At 52.1% G+C, this 18418-nt stretch overlaps 5 protein-coding genes across 5 annotated transcripts; 3 read left to right on the top strand and 2 right to left on the bottom strand.

Moving 5' to 3' along the window:
* Positions 1 to 1871: 1871 nt before the first annotated feature.
* On the top strand, positions 1872 to 6320 carry EV422DRAFT_496010 (uncharacterized protein; the record flags this gene model as incomplete). Its single annotated transcript, XM_053067847.1, has 11 exons — positions 1872 to 2202; positions 2272 to 2361; positions 2430 to 2743; positions 2833 to 3925; positions 4025 to 4614; positions 4681 to 4964; positions 5028 to 5301; positions 5357 to 5561; positions 5631 to 5656; positions 5729 to 5825; positions 5902 to 6320. The coding sequence occupies 11 exons, from the start codon at positions 1872 to 1874 to the stop codon at positions 6318 to 6320; spliced, it is 3723 nt and encodes a 1240-aa protein (XP_052925927.1).
* A 211-nt stretch (positions 6321 to 6531) lies between these two features.
* Positions 6532 to 9008, bottom strand: EV422DRAFT_39524 (tumor suppressor, Mitostatin-domain-containing protein). Its single transcript, XM_053066890.1, has 7 exons — positions 8735 to 9008; positions 8350 to 8651; positions 8076 to 8249; positions 7888 to 8003; positions 7637 to 7824; positions 7238 to 7570; positions 6532 to 7164 (listed from the first exon to the last, which is right to left on the bottom strand). The coding sequence occupies exons 1-7, from the start codon at positions 8750 to 8752 to the stop codon at positions 6967 to 6969; spliced, it is 1329 nt and encodes a 442-aa protein (XP_052925926.1). The 5' UTR covers positions 8753 to 9008; the 3' UTR covers positions 6532 to 6966.
* A 1585-nt stretch (positions 9009 to 10593) lies between these two features.
* EV422DRAFT_506053 (uncharacterized protein) lies at positions 10594 to 11494 on the top strand (the record flags this gene model as incomplete). Its single annotated transcript, XM_053068533.1, has 5 exons — positions 10594 to 10774; positions 10858 to 10943; positions 10998 to 11033; positions 11117 to 11234; positions 11310 to 11494. The coding sequence occupies 5 exons, from the start codon at positions 10594 to 10596 to the stop codon at positions 11492 to 11494; spliced, it is 606 nt and encodes a 201-aa protein (XP_052925925.1).
* Positions 11495 to 12864: 1370 nt separating this feature from the next.
* Positions 12865 to 14390, top strand: EV422DRAFT_39621 (glycoside hydrolase). Its single transcript, XM_053066898.1, has one exon. The coding sequence runs from the start codon at positions 13062 to 13064 to the stop codon at positions 14238 to 14240; it is 1179 nt and encodes a 392-aa protein (XP_052925924.1). The 5' UTR covers positions 12865 to 13061; the 3' UTR covers positions 14241 to 14390.
* Positions 14303 to 16803, bottom strand: EV422DRAFT_527852 (sodium:dicarboxylate symporter). Its single transcript, XM_053070235.1, has 6 exons — positions 16240 to 16803; positions 16023 to 16165; positions 15711 to 15943; positions 15458 to 15642; positions 14794 to 15361; positions 14303 to 14696 (listed from the first exon to the last, which is right to left on the bottom strand). The coding sequence occupies exons 1-6, from the start codon at positions 16381 to 16383 to the stop codon at positions 14539 to 14541; spliced, it is 1431 nt and encodes a 476-aa protein (XP_052925923.1). The 5' UTR covers positions 16384 to 16803; the 3' UTR covers positions 14303 to 14538.
* Between the last annotated feature and the right edge of the window lie 1615 nt (positions 16804 to 18418).

The following is an 18418-nucleotide window of genomic DNA, read 5'->3' as shown; positions in this document are numbered from 1 at the left end:
CGTCCTAGGGCCCCTGGAGCTGGGGCTAAGATGGACCCTCGACCTTCCACTGCCCGCGGGCGCGTGGCGTAGGAGCCACGCGAACTTACAACTTCGCTAGAGTGGGAGTGTTCAGTGTGCGGCTGGAATTCGTGCTCGGGGTCACCGCAGATTGGGAATTGTGCTTGCCTGAATGACACGGCCGTTGCGCGTCAAAAAGGAAAGGAACGCGTCTGTTATGGTGAGGTCCAATTCATATAGCGAGACACTTACAGGAAGCTGCTTAGTGGAAGGATGTTGTCCAACCATCGGCAGGCGCGTTGAGTGGTGGGAGATGGCGGCGGACGACGGAGAAGCGGCGGCGACGTTGAAAAGGAGGGACGTCATGCAAAAATCCAACACTTACTGACGCCTTCGCTGGGAAGATGCACTATCGTGGGGAAATGTCACCTTATGAACCAGGTCGGAAAGCGATGGGAGATGGCGGCGAGATGGTGGTCCCCTATGAACTTTCAGAGAACAAGAGCGTCGGTTATGTTGTGTGATGACGCACGGAAAAACGTACCATACGATTGATCGATAGAAGTGAGAAGGGCAAGGACGGACGAGAAACGATTCAGAGGGGGATGTGGGCACGATGTCCTGTTCTACCCGCACCCGGGAAGGATCTAGGGCCCACGATTTCTGCCTATGCGTTGCAGCCCAACACGCGTAACTTTGGAGGTCAAGCTTACGTGTTACCCATTTTTTACGGTGAGATAAGCCCAACTTCTTCCTTGATGTTGATAAAGGGGGAACGATTTAAACTACATTATTATCCTTGGGAAACCCAAGCTGACTGGCTTTTGAGACCCAGTGACCTCAAAATTAAGGGGAACCACCCAGCTGATGCCTTTCGCCGATACCCCTCGTGTGATTCTCAAATGTGAACGTAGAATCCAGGGGATATAGCCAGCTGATCGTTTTGAGGGCCCTGTTGAGGGATACTTGTGCCCAAGAACGCGCTTCAAGCCGGGGGCGGTTGCCCAACGAATATTTATGAGCCTTACCCTCTAGCCAGCTCCTAACCTCGCTATTTATCCTTGTCAGGGCTTACAGTACATCTCCCTAAGGGGCTCACTGAGGACCATCGGAAATTTACCTCCTTGAAGGAGAGGAGAGACCAAAAAACCATGATCCAAATCAGGACGCCTAAAGAAGTTTGCTCTAATAGTTGTCCTTGGTGGAAATGTGATTTCAACGACAACCACTGGCGAGCAGCGAGATACATAATATATGCATCCGTCCTTTTAACCACAAACACTTTTCATTGTCTATATGGCCGGCCGAAGCTGGGCAGGATATAATAATGATAAAATCTGCTCTGGACGAGGACCGTAGTCCTCTAGAGTGTATGGACGAGGAGGAGGTTGCTTAGTATCCGACCTCACTACCCACCGCACTAAGCACCTCCTTCCGACGCCGCATTTGCATCGCTTTATTCATCAACGTCGCGCCTTCCGGCACGATCAACGACGATTTATGGGTTTACGGGTTTCCCTGGACATTAGGTGCTAAATGCGCTCTGCGCTCCCGATAGTTAGTTCTTCTTCATCGAAACATCCCTCCCTCCCACCGTAGCTTTCAGTCATAGCACTTGATAGCTCAAAAGAGATAAAGGAAAGGGAAGCTAGGGTTATCTGTTATTTATTCACTCGAGAAGAAAAATAGAGAAGCTTACTGAGCAACCTCCGAACGGAGTCCATTTTACTTTCTTGACCTGCACGAATGTCGAACGTTTCGCAAGTTGTCAAGAACGAAACGCGACATGTCCGAAGATTATGTCATCATCGGAGCACCTATGTCCGACTTCTTGCTCGCATTCCTTTGAATCCACCCCACAACCGCACATCATGAGTGTCACAGCGGCTCCTGCCTCAGGTGTCGGAGGTGATAGCGATACAACAGACGCAAAGGAATATCTTGAGGCAATCGAGCGCATCCGGAACGCTCGGCCTCCATCTCTCCTCGATTCGCAAATTCGAGACACAGCGATCAAAGCCCTCGCGAATGACTTCCTCAACGTCCCGGAAATAGACCTCGAGCTCAGAGCATATATAGTAGAAACGACCCTTCCAACGCTCATAATAGGATTGGAGAAGCTTCTGAAGGAGGTTGAACGACGGGATCTGGTTGGAAATGAGGACCCTCAGCCGTCATCGAAGCCAAGTAGATGGGAGATTGGTGGATCTGGGCCGAAGAGCCTACATGAAGTTCGGTCTTACGCCTCTGCTGGGAAAGATGGGCAGGGAGACGACCCCAATGCAGCGGCGGAGGCGGCGGAAGAGACCAATGTTGAGGTGGACAAACCTAGAGATCAGTTTGATTCGATCAATTGGCTAGGTACATGCGCACTTGCGTTTTCGCGATGAGCGTTCGTCTCCCACTGAAGCACGACTAACTTGGCACAGCCCAGTTTCTATATCGCAACAACCCACGGTTCTCTAACTTCTCGAGCTTGAACTCGTCTGCCTACACCAGGAGCATGGCGAAGACCACCGCTGCTTTGAAGGATCGTTTGTTCGAGCTGGAAAACATGCGGCTAGCGAAGGCTCGGGCGGAGGAGCTGCAGCGGAGCCAGGAAGAGGAGAGACTTGCGAGGATACGATCTGCCCAGATCAATGAGCGGCGTCGGAGCTTCCGGGAGCTTCTGACGACGATCTTTAGAAAGTGGACAGAGAAGCTTTGGAGGCCACAGATGGCGTTCGTGTTTCATTCGGAGCTGGTGAGTAGGATTGAGAAGAAACAGTTCGGTCTTGGCAAACTTATGGCCAACTTATGGCCAAAAGCACTCCTTACTGACTCATATGCTAGCTAGATGCGTATAGAGCAGTGTTTCGAAGAGACGAGCTCCAAACGAACCCTGAGCTCATGATGAAACTGAACGAGATGATAACCGCATTCACACCTGCGTCAGTGAAACCAGCGTCGAGCTCGGACCAATTAGCCGCCGTTGAAAACGATGACAGTTCGGTTGCTGCACATGGAAGCCAGCCATTATCCACTACCAGAACCCTCAAATCCAAGTGGTATCTCGATGACTTCGTCGAATCGCACATGGAGTTAATGGACTCATGGGCGATTGAAGGTCTGAGCATCTTCCTGAAGGAGCTGTCGGGATACATCGATACCATGGGAGATCAGATTCAACAGGACTACGAGAAAGCGTATTACATGCCGCAATTCTCTGACCTGCCTGAGCACGCAAGGAAAGAGGAATGGCTGGCAAAGCTCGGCACCGCGCTGGAAGGCTTTGCCACAGATGCGGAAATTGACGTTGGAAGGCTCAGAGTCGAATACGAGCGATTCTGTAATGGGATGATGGATCAGGAGCTGCAAGATTTCGCTGAAACCTTAGGGCAATACCCCAGCCCTCCTCCGGCGGATGAAGCCACTGCGGGCGAAACCAAGGCAATTTCCGAGTCAGCGGATACAAGCATTGAGCAGCCCACGTCATTTGGCACAGAAAAGGCATATGGACTCTTTACCAAGCACTTGGCAGCTGAGCTCGGCCTGGATTCGTGCCGAGCGTTCATGCAATATCTCTCGGATACGGTGGGCGAGGAAGAAAAACGGATAGCAGCAGAAAAGGCGGCCAAAGTTGCGCAGGAAGCACTGGCACAGGCTAAAGCGAAGGAGGAAGAGGCACCAAAACGCTCCTTGTCGTCCGAACTGCATAGGCAAAGAGCTGAGGCTGTTTTTGATGCTCTCGAACAAGGACGGGGACTCATCGCTCCTGAAGAAGTTCAGACCCTGCTAACGAGTGCACTGGAAAGCCTAAGAGATGCGAAGGACAGCAAGGTCTACTCAGTGCTTGAGGCGCTTCAGAAAGCAGCCGTATCACAGTTTGGCGACCCCAAGCAAAATCTGAAGAAACCAGACTTCATCAAATTGATCGAGACGCAATGTCGTAACATGAAGGATCAAGAGTTCAACTCCATGATGGACTCTCTGATGGCAGCCACTGCGAAGGTCCAACCCGCTGAGGCTGCTCCTGTGGAGGAAGCCAGAGCAGACCAGGAAACAGACCTTTCGCCAGCTGTTACCCGGGCAGCAAAGCTCAGTGCAACGGAGAGAGCCGAGCTAGAAAAAGCTACCATCGCTTCCATTGACGCTTTGGCGAAGGGCTATGACCTCAACGTCGCGGGCGCATGCACGGAAGCACTTCAAATGTTGACTGGCGCTTTCCAGAAGATTCACGCCGAGCATGCCATCCGCGGGCGGATTTCGCTGCTTGAGCAGTCATCAAAAGCTGGTGCGACACCCGACGCAGCCGTTACCATCGAGACTTTCCTTCGTCACGTCGCCACTACAAGTGACGTGCGTGAGGCGCTCCTCGGTAAAACCGTGCCGAGCGGTAAGGGAGTCGAGGCCCAAATCCTCCAAGACAAGCGAAATCTTGCTCTTCCGGATCTGCCGACGTATGAGTTTGAGGGAGATCCGGATGCCTTTTCTGCGACTCTCGAGAACATGGCTGTCAATCGATATCTCGGTCTGCCCATCAGCTCGAGTGACGGAAGACTCGTCGGCGTGATGAGTTTGAACTTGCAAGGGCAGGCGGATGACTTTGATAAAGCGGATCTGCGGTTCGTCGAGGTAAAGATTGCAGTGAAGGACTTGCAGATTACTACCGTAATGTTTATAAACTTCAAACCCTTCCAGAATGCATCAAAATCCATGATGGCAGTCATGGAGAGAATCAACCTCCGCGAAAAGGCGATGATTCTCGCAAACGCCGCAAAGCTATGGGCGTCACAGCAGAGCGGATTGGAAATTGAAATCTTCATTCCCGAATCACCTATCGCCATCAACGACGAACCGTTGCTCTTCCGACTGGAAGATTTCGGTGTTGGGAAGCTCGAAGACGATTCCATCGTCCCCGGGTCGCCTTACATGCGACCACGAACGTCGCGGATGGTGGAAGTCGGCCCCGGGGATTCCGAGTCGTACGTACTTGTACGCATGGTAAAATATCATGAAATTGCTTGCTCATTCGTCCATCCCAATAGTGAACTCCTACGGAAAGCGCGCGACAGCACGGAGGCATCAGAAGTCAAAGACCATGAAGGCCGAACGACCGCTTTCGTGCCCGTCGCCGACCCGTCCGGGAAAACGGTGGCGGTCATGAAAGTGAAAGCGGTCAAACCCGCCCTAGACATCAGTGAAGATGATATGGACGAAGTGCGGAAGACAGCTCGCATTTTGGGATTGGCTATGCAGGATGTCAAGAGAGAGGGCTTTGGATTGCCTAGTGGAATCATGGATGCTACTACGCTTGGTATTGTACCGATGTCCCTCATCTCCTAAGAACATCAAGCGTTGTTGGTAACCAGTATAGCTCCTATCAGATGCGGAAAACATCGACGAGAACGCTCGCCAACATCTGCTCTTCCCCAAATTATTGCTAATGAATGTTCGCGCGGCGCTTGCGAAGCTGGACAATAAGACGTTGTCTGAACTTCGGAGCTATCGCAAGCCCCCAGACACCATTCATAAGGTTGTTAAAGGGGTGCTCTATCTGTTTGGGAAGACTCCAAAAGAAGGTTGGTACCAGGAGCGGACGTGCACAAATGCTCATCGAGTCTGAATGTCCTGTTGTTATTTCCTTGCAGTGAAGAAATGGAGTGACTGCTGTCGGGTAAGGCAGATCATAGCCAAATCTTTTGCGGACGAAGAAGTGTCAGTCTGATCTGACACTTACTTCCCACAGTTCATCAACATGGATCTCTTGAAAAGCATGATCGAGTACGACCCAACAGCGGTTCAGAAGAAGATTCGCTTTGTTCGCGTAAAGAGAGTGCTCAAATGTAAGCCATCCTCTCACCACTTCACATCAGAATCGCACAACACTTCACTGATTCCGGCCAATCTGCCACCCATCAGCGATCCCCAAGGGCGACGTCAAGAAGCGCGGGTCGATCCCAGCCCAATCCATGTCAGACTGGCTCGTCGTCTCTGTAGATCTACGAGACCAAGCCCTCCGACGACGCAAAAGTGCGGGCCGCCTCGCTGCGGATCAGCCCGAGGAAGGCGCCCCGGAGGAAGAAGACGAAGGAGAGGAGGAGGACGAGGAGATTGACTCTGGGCAGAGTTCTAGGTTGGGCACGGCTGATGAGGGTACGGTTGCCCCGCCTATTGAGGGAGAGCTTGGGGATGAACCACCGGGGATTGCTGAGGGGAACCTGGTTGTCCCGCCTGATTTGGAAGCGCCGGAAAGCAATGAAATCATGGTGGTAGGTGGAGGGCTACCCCCGCAAGAAGCTGCCATCCCAGAGACGGTGCCAGATCTAGTGCAAGAGTGAAATAACAGTACATTAGAAGTATGTGGGGTGGACCAAATGTAAATTATCAAGACGCTGGGATCTCATCCCAAAAAGTTTCTTTTTGTGTATACTGACGTCCTCATGGGCTATCCACCCGCATTGTGCGTCGGTGTAAGCGCCGAGCGGGTGTCTACGCTCCCATAAAGCGGTAATACGAGAAATATAATTGCATCTACTTCATTAGGAAAGTGGTGGCCTCCCGCCGCCAGATCCGATTATCGTTGCATATTGTGGTATTGTAGACATTGTGATTGGGTCCCTAGTAGAGCCTCTGAAGGCCCGAACCCTACGAAAATAATTGGATGAGAATGAACTCGCTCACGTGAAGAAAATCGTGACCCATACCTCGGCAAGTTATGTGCGTTCGCCACCTCCCTCTTCAAGAGCTCAGCGTATCGTTCCTCCTGTAGTCTCGCCGCTTCCGCTAGCTCCCAGTCGCGTTGGTGCTCCTTCTCCTTCCGCTCGTGCCCCACCCGCACTTGCTCCAACAGCGCCTTGCGATACTCCTGACCCACGTGGTACTGGCGCTCGCGAGCCTCTTCTTCACCTGCCTGCATCGAAGCTACTTGGGCCTCTAGGACCTGTTTCTCGATTTCGGCCTCGTGTAATCGTGCTTTATTTAGGTTCACTGGGAGAGCGGAAGTATTATCAAGCCGCTTCTTGCAAGCCTGGCAACGAAAGGATGCGCCCATTCGATAAATAGCTGCAAGTTCCACTCACAGGAATGTTGCAGCTGCTCTTTCCGTCCTGCGATCACTTCCTGCATCAAACGATCGCGCGCAGCTTGCTCCCTTTGCCATTTCTCTGTTCGTGTTTGCCAGAGCTGATGAAGCATCCCGTAGATTCTGTTAGGCTTCCGCAGGAAACAAGACCAACTCCTGTCCTCCCTGCTATACCTTGGCATTCTCCTGAGCATACAGCTCCTCAATCTCCCTTTCCCTCTCCGCCTCGACGCGCCGCTGCTCCCGAAGATAGTCCATGTACATCTTCATCTCCCGTTTAAGCTCCTCCTTACGGCGACTCTGTTTTTCCCGTTCTTGCTCATCCATACGGAAGAACGCGTTGACAATCTTCAAATCCAGCTCGAGCGCTTCCTGGACTTCTTTTTGTCGCGCCAGAATCCTGTTCTTGTTGAATGTATCCAAGTCGAGGCGGATGAGACGTTGTGATTGCAGTTTCTGCTCATGCGCTCGCTCTTCCGCAAGACGTTGCAATTCGATTTCTTGGGCCTATGGGTACGTGACAGATAAGCCTCTGCGAGATTGTTGGCACGACCACCCTTGAGAATGTAATACCATCAAAACGCCTTGTTCCTGCTTCAACCGTTCCTCATTCTCAGCGTTCAGCCTCAAAAGTTTGAGCTGCTCCTCCAGAGCCAGCTTTGTTGCCAAATCCCTCTCCCTGCGAATCTGGTTATCCTTCTCCTCGCGCTCGATCTTCTTCAAGCGGTCCTGCTCCCAGAGTTGATCGTAGTATTGTTTCTCTGGCATAATGGGGTCAACCGCCATTCAGCCATTCTTTTCCGTTCCTGAAATCTTTGAAATACCTTGTACTGCGAGGGCCCTCTTCTGTTCATGTTCGATCAACTGTGACGCACGAGCATTCGTGACTTCGGTCTCAAGGATTTTGGATTCCACGACACGCAGCTCGTCACATTCATTCCTGATGTTTGCATGATCCAAGACCAGTCAGACAGGTGAGAAATGGAAATAGCGGCATGTCAAAGTTTCCCACCTCCATCGTTGGAGTAATTTATCGCCCACTACGGCTTGCCGCTCCGCCTCTCTCTTTGCTTTGAGCTCGCTCACCCGCGCCCTCATTGCATACACGCGAGACTCTTTGGTTGGCCTGGAAGCAACCAACTCGGCCTGATATCGGTCCTCATCCTGTGCGATACGCTGGCGTAACCTACGCCAGATCTCATCAGCCTATCTTATGTTTTCGGCACTTAGAGACCCGTAAAATTCATCCGTTACGAAGCTCTCCCACAGATTGAAACGGAACGAACCTCTCTCTCCTCTCCTCCAGTTTCCCATCTTCTTCCACCTTCAGCTGCTTGAACCGCTCTGAAACTCTACTCCGTCGCATAGAATCCTCAGTGTATTCCTCAAACCGACTCTGCTGTTGTGTTCGGTCATAGTATTGTATTTGGTGCTGCATCTGCTCCCGATTCTGCTCTGCGCGACGGCGGGCCGCTATCAGGTAGTCGGAGCGTTGACCATGGTGATGGGCTCGCCGACCCGCGTGAGCCCGATGGTGTTGAGCTGGGAGGCCGGGGAGCATGGGCAGATGGTCCGGCTTCGAACCCAGCTAAGTGACGGTCAAGAAAGCGCATGGGGGAGAGAGTTAGCACTGATTCTGTCCCAGGTCTGAGGAAGGACCATTGCGCCGACCTGGAATAAAGTGGCCATCGACGCAACCGGAAGAGTGAAACCAGGAACTACGATGTAACGTTCAGCCCACCGTGTATTGCAACGGTCTCTCTATGCGCTGCCAAACCGATTCTCGCAGAGGGGTTCTACTTGTGACTCGGTGATGGCGGTCGGTGGGCGGGAGGGAAGCAGCAAAGGGGCGTCGAAAACTCCGGCCAAAGTGACTGCTGATGTCATCACTGTGTTCACCCCCACCCAGCCGCCTCTCACAGACATCCCATAAATGTCACTCCCACCCAAGTTGAACAGGTCTCGCACTTCTGAGAAGGAAGTTGGAGGAGAGCATTGAGTAAATTCTCGCTGGAATGTGTATCATAATCATTATATTCACATTATATGGCGTTTCCCAAACTTGACTACGGTCGGTGATATCAAGAGCACGTCTGGTTCTAATTTGACAAAGCAGACGTTCATCGACTCCTTTCTGAAATTTGAGTGTCAGCGGACGCTTGCCACACGAAATCTTGGCTTTCCCCTCAATTCTATCTGGGTTACCCTATGCAGCAATCGCAGCTGGGGTTTTGATCTGTCGCCGCAACATGTTGTACCGTATGGCCTGAATGAACTTCTCTTGGAAAACTTCGGCATGAGGAAAATAGGTCGCGGTATTCGTTTGGTCGTCCGAACCGCGAGTTGGCTTGGGGAATGTATACGTGCCCCTGGTGGAACAAGTCCTCAACGGGATGGAAGAGATGGACCCGGAACTAGCACCATAGGGAACGAACGAAGGTGAGTAAACAGGTTATGTATCATCTTGAAGTCGGCAAAGTGTACATACCACATCTGAACCATCAGGATAGATCGAGAATTCCAATGCGTTGAATCCGTCATTCAGGCCACTTTCCATCATGATGGTCATGCGGACGTCCATCCCATCGGAAGGGGCCCCACCAAAATCTGGTACACGGGCGAGCACGGTCGCCTCTTGCCTTTGCGCCCGAAGAACTGAGTAGTGGATTTTGCGTCAGAACTGCCTCTGTGCAAAGAACATGGAATTTACCGCACTTACCCAATGGCCGGCGGGCTCTGGCGTTAAGATATGCGTACATCTCAACTGAGCATTGCTGACTTTCCCAGTGAGCACACAAGCCTGGTCCCTACGCGCACACATTGCCCTCAATTCAGCCTGGTACTCTTCTCGGGAGTTGTCAGTAAACCAAGTGGCGGAGCACCATCCCGAAGGGACTGGAGGTGTTTGCGAATGTGAGCGATTTGCCGGCAGCATTCCATGGGCCACTTTTGCTTTGGATCCAATGCCGACAGCTTTGCGGATATGCAACAGCAGAAGGCTGCCCGAATGTACGGTGCAAAGTTATACTTCATCACTGCGCCGTTTTGTTCCTCGGAAAGTGCGTAGTCAATCTTGCCTAATTGCGGATATCCTGCCTTGAGCCTGAACCGTAACATCCTTCGGGAATGAAGTTCGACATACGGAAACTCGACCAGGACTTCACCAAGCGAATTGTGGGTAAGTAGCACTGACATGGCAACGGAACGATGTAATTGATGATCAAGACGTCGGTGCCGTAGGTACGTCGAATCAGACTGTGAAAGTGATACGAGCTGTAGGAGTGAGTGTCGGTGTTTGAGGCTGCGGATTCCGAATTCCCGAACGATTCATATATGCAGAACAACCGCCACCGACTCTGGGATGACGCAGTCCTCAAAAATTGGGCCCTCTACGTATGTTGCTCTTAAATCAAGGTAATAATGTAGAGAATCGCTAGATTAGGTAGATTAGCAGTAGACTGTCTGCCGGCTGGCCACTGTCGGTCTTCGAGAACGAAAATCGACAGCGCGTCATTCCGTCTGGCATCAGAATGACACCAGAAAGGCACACATCTCTGTACACACGCTACGAGCGCAGGGATTTCCAGAATGGCAGAGACTTGGTTGACGAGATCCGACGCAGTGTGCTGGAGCATCAGTACGCCGAGGAGGAGGTCGTGCACCCGTTCATCCGGACGAAGCTGCTGCCGAGACACGATGTTGGTGAAACTTGTGCGTGCCGACCTCTCTGACATTTCCTGTGTGTATATGTTTTTCTCCGGGGACCCGCGGTATCAATGACATCCGCCCAATAGGTAGGAAGGTGTTGATGCAATGGGTCGGCCAGCATGACAAGGTGAAGGACATCATGAAAAGAATCGGAAAGATGTCTGAGACCGACGTAAGTTGCCTGTTTCCTAGATACTCAGAGAACCCGCTCTCACGACCAATGCAGGCCAAATTCGACGAAGAGGTCCGAAGCATGATTGCGGTGAGTTGCTTTTGATCTTATTTGGAGGTGAGTCAACTGATCTCGTTCCGAACGGACGATTTGATGGGAGGTTCTTTGAGCAGTATATGCGACATGAGTCAAAATGGGAGGAATCGAATCCGTTCCCCGTGATGCAAGACTCGGTCTCTGCTACGGACCTTGACATGCTGGGCGAGAAACTCAACAAGACCTATCCTGCTGGTAAGAACAATCTGACTTTACCTGCGCATGTTTATCATCCCTGCTCAAGAACCCTATATTTCTGCGGTCGTTTAGTGCCCGCCCGGTCGCACCCCTATCTCCCGCCCATAACCTCGATTCAGAAGCCGATGCATCGTGTGCTCAAGGTGCTTGATGACTTGAGGGACAGAGTGACTGGCCACACTGGGCCCGGTGGGGAGAGGCAGAAGCTTGTCGAGAGTCAGAGGAGGTATCCCGAAGTTCCGAAGCACAGCGATTGATTTCATGTTCATTGCCGAACGTGGAAAGGGCACTTCATGACAGGCAACTGGAGCACCGCAGGTTTTGACACCCCAACTTCGCTCTTGAAGCCCAGGAGGGCTGAGTTCCAATTTTTTTGCTATGCGGCAACAGGGCCCGTTGGTGAAACCGCCGTGCGCTGTCCGCTACATGTAAATTTTCCTGTTTTTGAAATGTATGTAAATTGTCGCTCTTACTCTTTTGTCTTGAAAGTTGAAATCCAAGGCATGTCTTGTTGTGCTTTCATGTCGTGACGTGATGGTTCTTGACGAACTCTCTACACTGACCATATCCCCAGCGACATGCTGTGCTCATCTCACAGTGTGGAGGAGGTGCATAATACAAGTATTATGGTGGATTTGTGACGCCCGACAACAGCGCCGTGAATGTTCCCTCTGTTCGTGTTCTTCCCACATATGAGTGGGCATGCGAATTTTGCTTCAAAGTTGAGCGGCGCCGATAGACGGAACATGCTCTGCAGTTAAAAGGAGAGCAAAATTGTAGTCTCAACATTTTGGATCTAGATCATAGAGTTCATAAGTTCTGGCAACGAACCATTGACACGCATCCAGACTAAGTACTTCACGCTTGACAAGGGCCAAATACAGGAGAGAAACGACAAACAACGATATGTACATGTTACAAAAGAAATCCGGGTTGAATTGACATGAGGACGACCACGACGACGAATAGAGAAGGAGTGGGCGCTCCAACCCGCTGAGCCCATGACCTGTCAGTCTCGAGTCAAACACAAAGCATCCCAGCACGTTCCTAAGAATAGTAGGTGCCGAAGATGCGACCGGTGATCCACAACAGGTTGCTGACGCACGATAGAGCACCCGTTCTTCCCATGGCATTATTCAGCGAGCCAGGCACAAATCTTACACCACGCTTTAAAGAGAAGATCACTAATAGTTCCCAACTCAGGCGTGATGCTCAAAATGCGTAGGTCGTGCCTTCATATACCATGAGCGGTCCCGGGGCCGTCCGTAACGCTCCCCGTGTTGCTTCACAACGGACGTGCGATCATCTTGACGTCTTGGTATCCTGCTTCAGGGCATGAAGAAGTAGCATCTATTGCAAAAGGAAAGACAGACGATGAGGACGATGATCTGGACGACAACTGGATAAAGCCCGATTGATGCCTACCTCTCGAGAGCTAATCTTCGGCAGTCATCACAATCTCAAACAGATTAGTGTTTGAATTGTGGCTGCTGCGATATGTCCTACATATGCAGGTAGGGAGAGCGAAGAACGCATCTGGAGGCAACGGAAGAATAGTGGAACGTGTTAGAATGGGGGATCTATATATATAGATGGGATCTAGCTGGGGGGAACGCGTTGCTCGAAAAAAAGCGAACGAGGAAAGCATCCATTGGTCTTCCCGCCTGGAATGTCTTGGCGCTCCCCAGCACTCTGCCCAGCACCTCCCAGCACTGAACACTTCCAAGCATCCCATCCGTTTTTCCAATACGCTTCCAGGCTTTCCCCCCCAACCCCTCTCCCCCGTCAATAAGACACGTCAACCGCATTGTGCCGGCTGTCACGATGCTCATTCCAGCCGAACGCTACGTGCCCGCCTCCGGCAAACGCGCCATCTACTACCACACAACCTGGGCCAACTACGGCCGTCGATTCTTCGTCAAAGACCTCCCCATCGACTACATAACCGACATCTCCTACGCCTTCTTCAACGTCGAGTCCGACGGCCGGGTGTGTTCGGGGGACCTGTGGGCGGATGTGCAGAACCCGTTCACGGGCAACGGCGTCGAGCCGCAGAACGCGTGGGACAGTCCCAAAGAGTGTTTGGGGAACCTCGGGCAGTTCAACAAGCTGAGGAAACAGGGGAAGAGGTTCAATTTTAGTTTAGCGATTGGGGGGTGGACGTGGAGTAAGAACTTCTCTGATGCGGTGCTGACGCCCGCACGGAGGCAGACGATGGTCAGGTCGATCGTAACCTTGTTTGAGGAGTGGCCTGGCTTGTTTAACGGCGTAAGCTTGGATTGGGAATACTTATCGGATGACGGCCGGAATTACGGAAACGAGGGCAATGTTGCCCGGAAAGAGGACGCAGACAACTTCATCGAGTTGCTCAAACTGCTGCGGAGTGCGCTGGGCCCGGGGTTCAGTATCGGCTTCTGTGCGCCAGCCGCGCCAGAGAAATTGAAGATCCCGCTAGAGCGCATTCATCCGTTCCTCGAAGAAATCCATGTCATGACGTACGATTTCCATGACGGCGCATGGGGCGAATCTGTTTCCGGCCATCAGACGAATCTGAGGAGATCATTGCATGGTGCAAACTCTGTAGAGGAGGCGGTCGACTTGTACCTCAGCCGTGGGGTGCCGCCGTACAAGATCTTCATCGGGGCTGCGTTATACAGCAGGGGATTCGCAAACACGGACGGGTTGGGAAAGCCTTGCAGCGGCGGAAGCCCCGACAAATCATGGGAGAACGGCGTCGTCGACTACAAAGCCCTGCCCGTACCAGGGGCCAGTGAGATGTTCGACCCCGTTGCGTGTGCAGCATACTCATACGATCCGGCGAGGCGGGTGCTGAACTCGTATGATAACCCGCAAACAGTCATAGAGAAATGCCGCTTCGTGTTCGAGCGGAATCTGGGAGGGTTGCTCATTTGGGAGTCGTCCGGCGATGCCCCGTTTAGTAGTGAGAGGAGCATAATGAGAGCTATCGCGCAGAACCTTACGCATGGGAATCCTAGTTCCTGAGAAGCGATGGTAGATTTCGGCAGATGTAGTGCAGAGTAGTGATGCTAGCTTTAGATATGGATCAATACGCCGCATCTCATTAAGGAATGGACAAAAGAAAGTCTTCCTAATCTATACTATGTTTCATACGACTGGCCAGCAGCCTTCAAACCCCGCGGTGTGTAAACTAAACACCGTGGAAAGCCGGGTCCCGTCCCAACGTGTCGACGAAGAGAGTTCCATTCCGGTCTAGCCGTTGCTTTGGACGGGTCAGGTACTTATGCAAACAAAAACTCTCTTGATGTTTCGCGGAAACCGATTATGCGGTCTTTTCCACATCGTGAATCACCAGGGTCTCACGAGGGCGGTCAAGCGTGTCCAGGCTCTCGTCAGCGTCCTTATCGTTACTATCGTCGTGGTAAAGCTCGAAGGTACCTTCCCACCGAGCCATTACGACACAAGCAAGGCAGTTTCCGACTGGAAGGAGAAATGGGTAAGGGCGATACCCGAAGCGGAGGTTAGACAAGATGTTGAAGTAACGAGCAAGGACGTCAAAGAGCGCACAAGTACTTACGAAGATTGACACCTGTACGGGCCATGTCGCAAATTTCATCGACACCGAGAATGACGGGGATGATTTCGCTACGCAAGCCGAAACTCTCGCAGGCAGACAGCAAGATCACGAGTGACGCACGCGGAACTCCGGCAATACCCTTGCTCATGAGCAGGATCTGGAGCATTTTCACGATCTGTTCCCCAGCACCCCATGACCGGCCGTCAACTTGCGCGATGAACATGAGCGCAGCTCCCAGGTACAGGGTAGTTCCGTCCAGGTTGAAGGCGTAGCCGAGAGGAAGCACGAATGAAACAACTTCAGTTGGAACTCCAAGGCGAATCATGTTCTTCAAGGCGATACCGAGGGCAGCATCCGAGGACGCGGTGGTAAAGGCGATGATGAGGGGTTCGCGGACGGACTTGAGGAAAGGCCTGATGGGAACACGAGCAACAAGCATCACGGGCAGGAAGACCAAAAGAATAAAAGTGAAAAGCCCTGCGTAGACCGTCCCGATCAGCTTGCCGAGGACACCGAGAACGCCGATGCCGTTCGATGCGACGGTCTTTGCCAATGAACCTCCAATTGCCTAAAGGAAGAGGAACATCAGCGAATCAGCTAGGTTTCAGTGTATTGCGGGTAGCCGGACGGAATATGCTGTCCAACAAGCTCAATTTCAACATACCAGTGGTGTGAACCGCATAACAAGGTTTACTACTTGCAACATAACGGCAGCAAGTCCATGGAAGAATCCGACAATGTTCTTCTTGTACTCCTTGTTCTCCACCAACATGGTCGCCCACGCAAAGATGATAGCGCAGAAAACGACTTGAAGGGACCTGTTGTTTAGAGCCGAGTCAACGAAGTTTGCTGCGTGCTCTTGGTCAGTAAAGGAAACGATAGATTGCAAGCAGATGCTGATTGATTGACAGACTCACAGGTGATGATCTGGTTCAACTCTTTCTGAAGAGACAACGGAGCCTCGGTGTTGTTGGGCTTGGCGCCCAATTTGAGGTCCGTGCCTTCTCCCGGCTTCACGACGTTGCTGAAGATCAAGCCGACGAAAAGCGCTAGGACAGTCATCCCGATGAAGTAACTGAGGGCTCGTGCTCCCAGACGGCCAACTCTTCCAATGTCATCGGTGTGACCAGCGATACCGACGACAAGTAGGCTGCAAGCAAAGGGGAAGTTTGGGTCAAAAAATGGATCAAACCGCCGGTGGGTCAAGTTTCGCGAGAATCGTAACGTACGAGAAAATCAGAGGTACAATGAGGGTCTTCAGCATAGGCAGGAAGATGGCCGTCGACAAGAGACCCAAATAGTCCTTGGAAAAGTCCTTGGCGGTGAGACCGAATATGATACCTAACACGCTGCAAAAGAAGATCCACCACAACTATGGACAGAGCCAACAGTCAGTTCAGGTCCGGGCACACCGACGGAAACGTCTAAATTAGCAACTTCGCTTACCATGTTGAGTGATCGAAGGAGTCTCCATGCCTTGGAGACGGGGCCCCTAGGCCGGTCCTCGTCAGTACTCGTCCGCTCGACAGCGGAAGTGCGGTTAGCGCTGGCATCCCGTTCCAGTTCGATTCCTGTTAATTCCTTCTGCATCTTGGCTTGTCGTCGTATAGTGATACTTACGTGAACAAAAGCGCCAGAGCGAGGCTCACGGCCTTATATACATTGTGACAGAAGCCCACGAGCAGCAAAAAAAAAGGAAGCGGCCGGATTGTACGCAGGTGTGCCCGAGCGGTTAATGGATAATGGAATTGACTTTTTGGGCCAAATTGGAAAAATTTGGGTTGGATGGGATCTGTGACATGCACGTACGCGCAGCGCAGTCTCTCTCAGCTTCACGTTTGCGTTTGCCATGGCTTCCATGAGGCATGGCTTCAGGGGCGGGAGGGGTCCGAGCCCTTTCTTTGGTCACTCCGTCGTCTCCCACATCCGAGTCGCTCTCGAGATAGAGGTGGTGGTGCAGCGGTGGGTGATGAGGCGCTTCAAACTCGCGGCGGCGATCCTAGCCGGTCGATAACCACCCTTCCACAGAAGTTACCCCACAACAGCATGGCTGCGTGGGTTTTGCGCCATCACCTTCTGTCAGATGAGCCTCCGGTCGAGGGAAATTTCAGGTCAAAACGCGCTTACCGCTCATCACAATGCCAGGCTCGGGACGCTCAAATTGGGCGCCGTACAACCAGTTTCATGATCCATTCTCCGGAAACGTAATTTCCGCTTTCATTTCACGATGCCATGATGAAGACCCTTGAAATCTTATCGGTTGCCGGTGCTGGGTTCCGCTGGATAAGATGTCTAGCGAGCACCTGGAAACTGGGACTGTTTCCACCAGATGCTACCCATCACCAGGAAACAGGTACGGAGTTTTTAGGCTGATGCGTCAAAGGCCAACTTTCGATGTCGCCAACGAGTGCGGTGAGTGCGGCCCGAATTTTATGTGTCCTACATAGAGCAGCCAACGAAAGAGAAAAGTGGCTTTTCTTTTGGAAGAGAAGGCAGAGCATACGAAAATAAAGAAGTAGACCGAAGAAGGAGGCGTTGCAACATGCGACAGAGCAGCGCGCGGCGGATCGGCATGCAGAAGGAGGGTAGGTCCGCTGACTGCAGCCCGCGGCGGTGTCATGGTGTATGAGATCAGGATTCACGTCCTTTGCGCCGAAAATGGATCTCGAAAATCGAAACCTAAGATATGACTATGTACGCGTCTGGTGTACAGTACACTGCATGCAACGGTAGGTGGCATCCCATCTACCGCCTTCAATCGGCAGCAACTCCAAAGTTATCCACGTATTGCGCTGTCGACGGCGAGGACGCCGAGGAGTGCCTTGGCATCCAAAACCAGGCGTCATCAGGGTGCCTAGGATGTAAATGTTTCTAAGGACTATGCCAATCATTCATCATGCACATAAGCCCGTTTTATCGCCGTCGCAAGATGCACTTGGCGTTTGAATTTGAATCTGTGCGCCGAGGCCGAGCTGCTTTTGCACATACTCCGAGCAGCGTTGTACACCAGTGTACCTACGCGCACTGACAACCGCCGCAGGACACATTGCCACAGATCTCCGTGCTTGGCAACCATCAAGTCATCGGACGACCCTTACATACATACATCCGATTGCAATTCAGGTCATGTGACATGCCCTGTGGTCCGGTGTTGGTTGCGAATCTGCCGAAGCTTACCTGCTGTACATATGTACAGTAGGTGGCCAGATATCTGGGTACGACACGACAAGGACACATCATCCCGACCATAGCCACCAGCAAAAGTCGCCGGCCTGCCTGCCCATCTGAAGAAGTACGCAAATTGACGGCACCTTGTCGTTGACTTTTGGGTTGCACACGGAGGCTTGGCGAACCCGTCGTACCCAGTTATCTGGCCACCTACTGTATGTACGTGTGCTGATAACGCTAGTTGGGCGGAAATGCTCGCCGTTTGAGCTCGCCTTCCATACTAGCTTTATCGGCACATCACAGCGGTCACCCCAACCTTCTGCTTCGTCTGGCGCCCCTGAGAGCCACCAGACGGTGCTTGCAAAGGTCAAAGAACATCATACCAGGCTCGAACTGCATTTTTCAGAAACGAGCGATTCAAGCATTAGATGTGGTCGCAACCCCAAGGGCTCTTTCG

This window comes from Fimicolochytrium jonesii (genome assembly GCF_025526975.1).
Source record: "Fimicolochytrium jonesii strain JEL569 chromosome Unknown EV422scaffold_10, whole genome shotgun sequence".
NCBI lineage: Eukaryota > Fungi > Chytridiomycota > Chytridiomycetes > Spizellomycetales > Powellomycetaceae > Fimicolochytrium > Fimicolochytrium jonesii.
The sequence above is the reverse complement of the archived record's forward strand: the minus strand, read 5'-3'. Positions and strand labels throughout refer to the sequence as shown.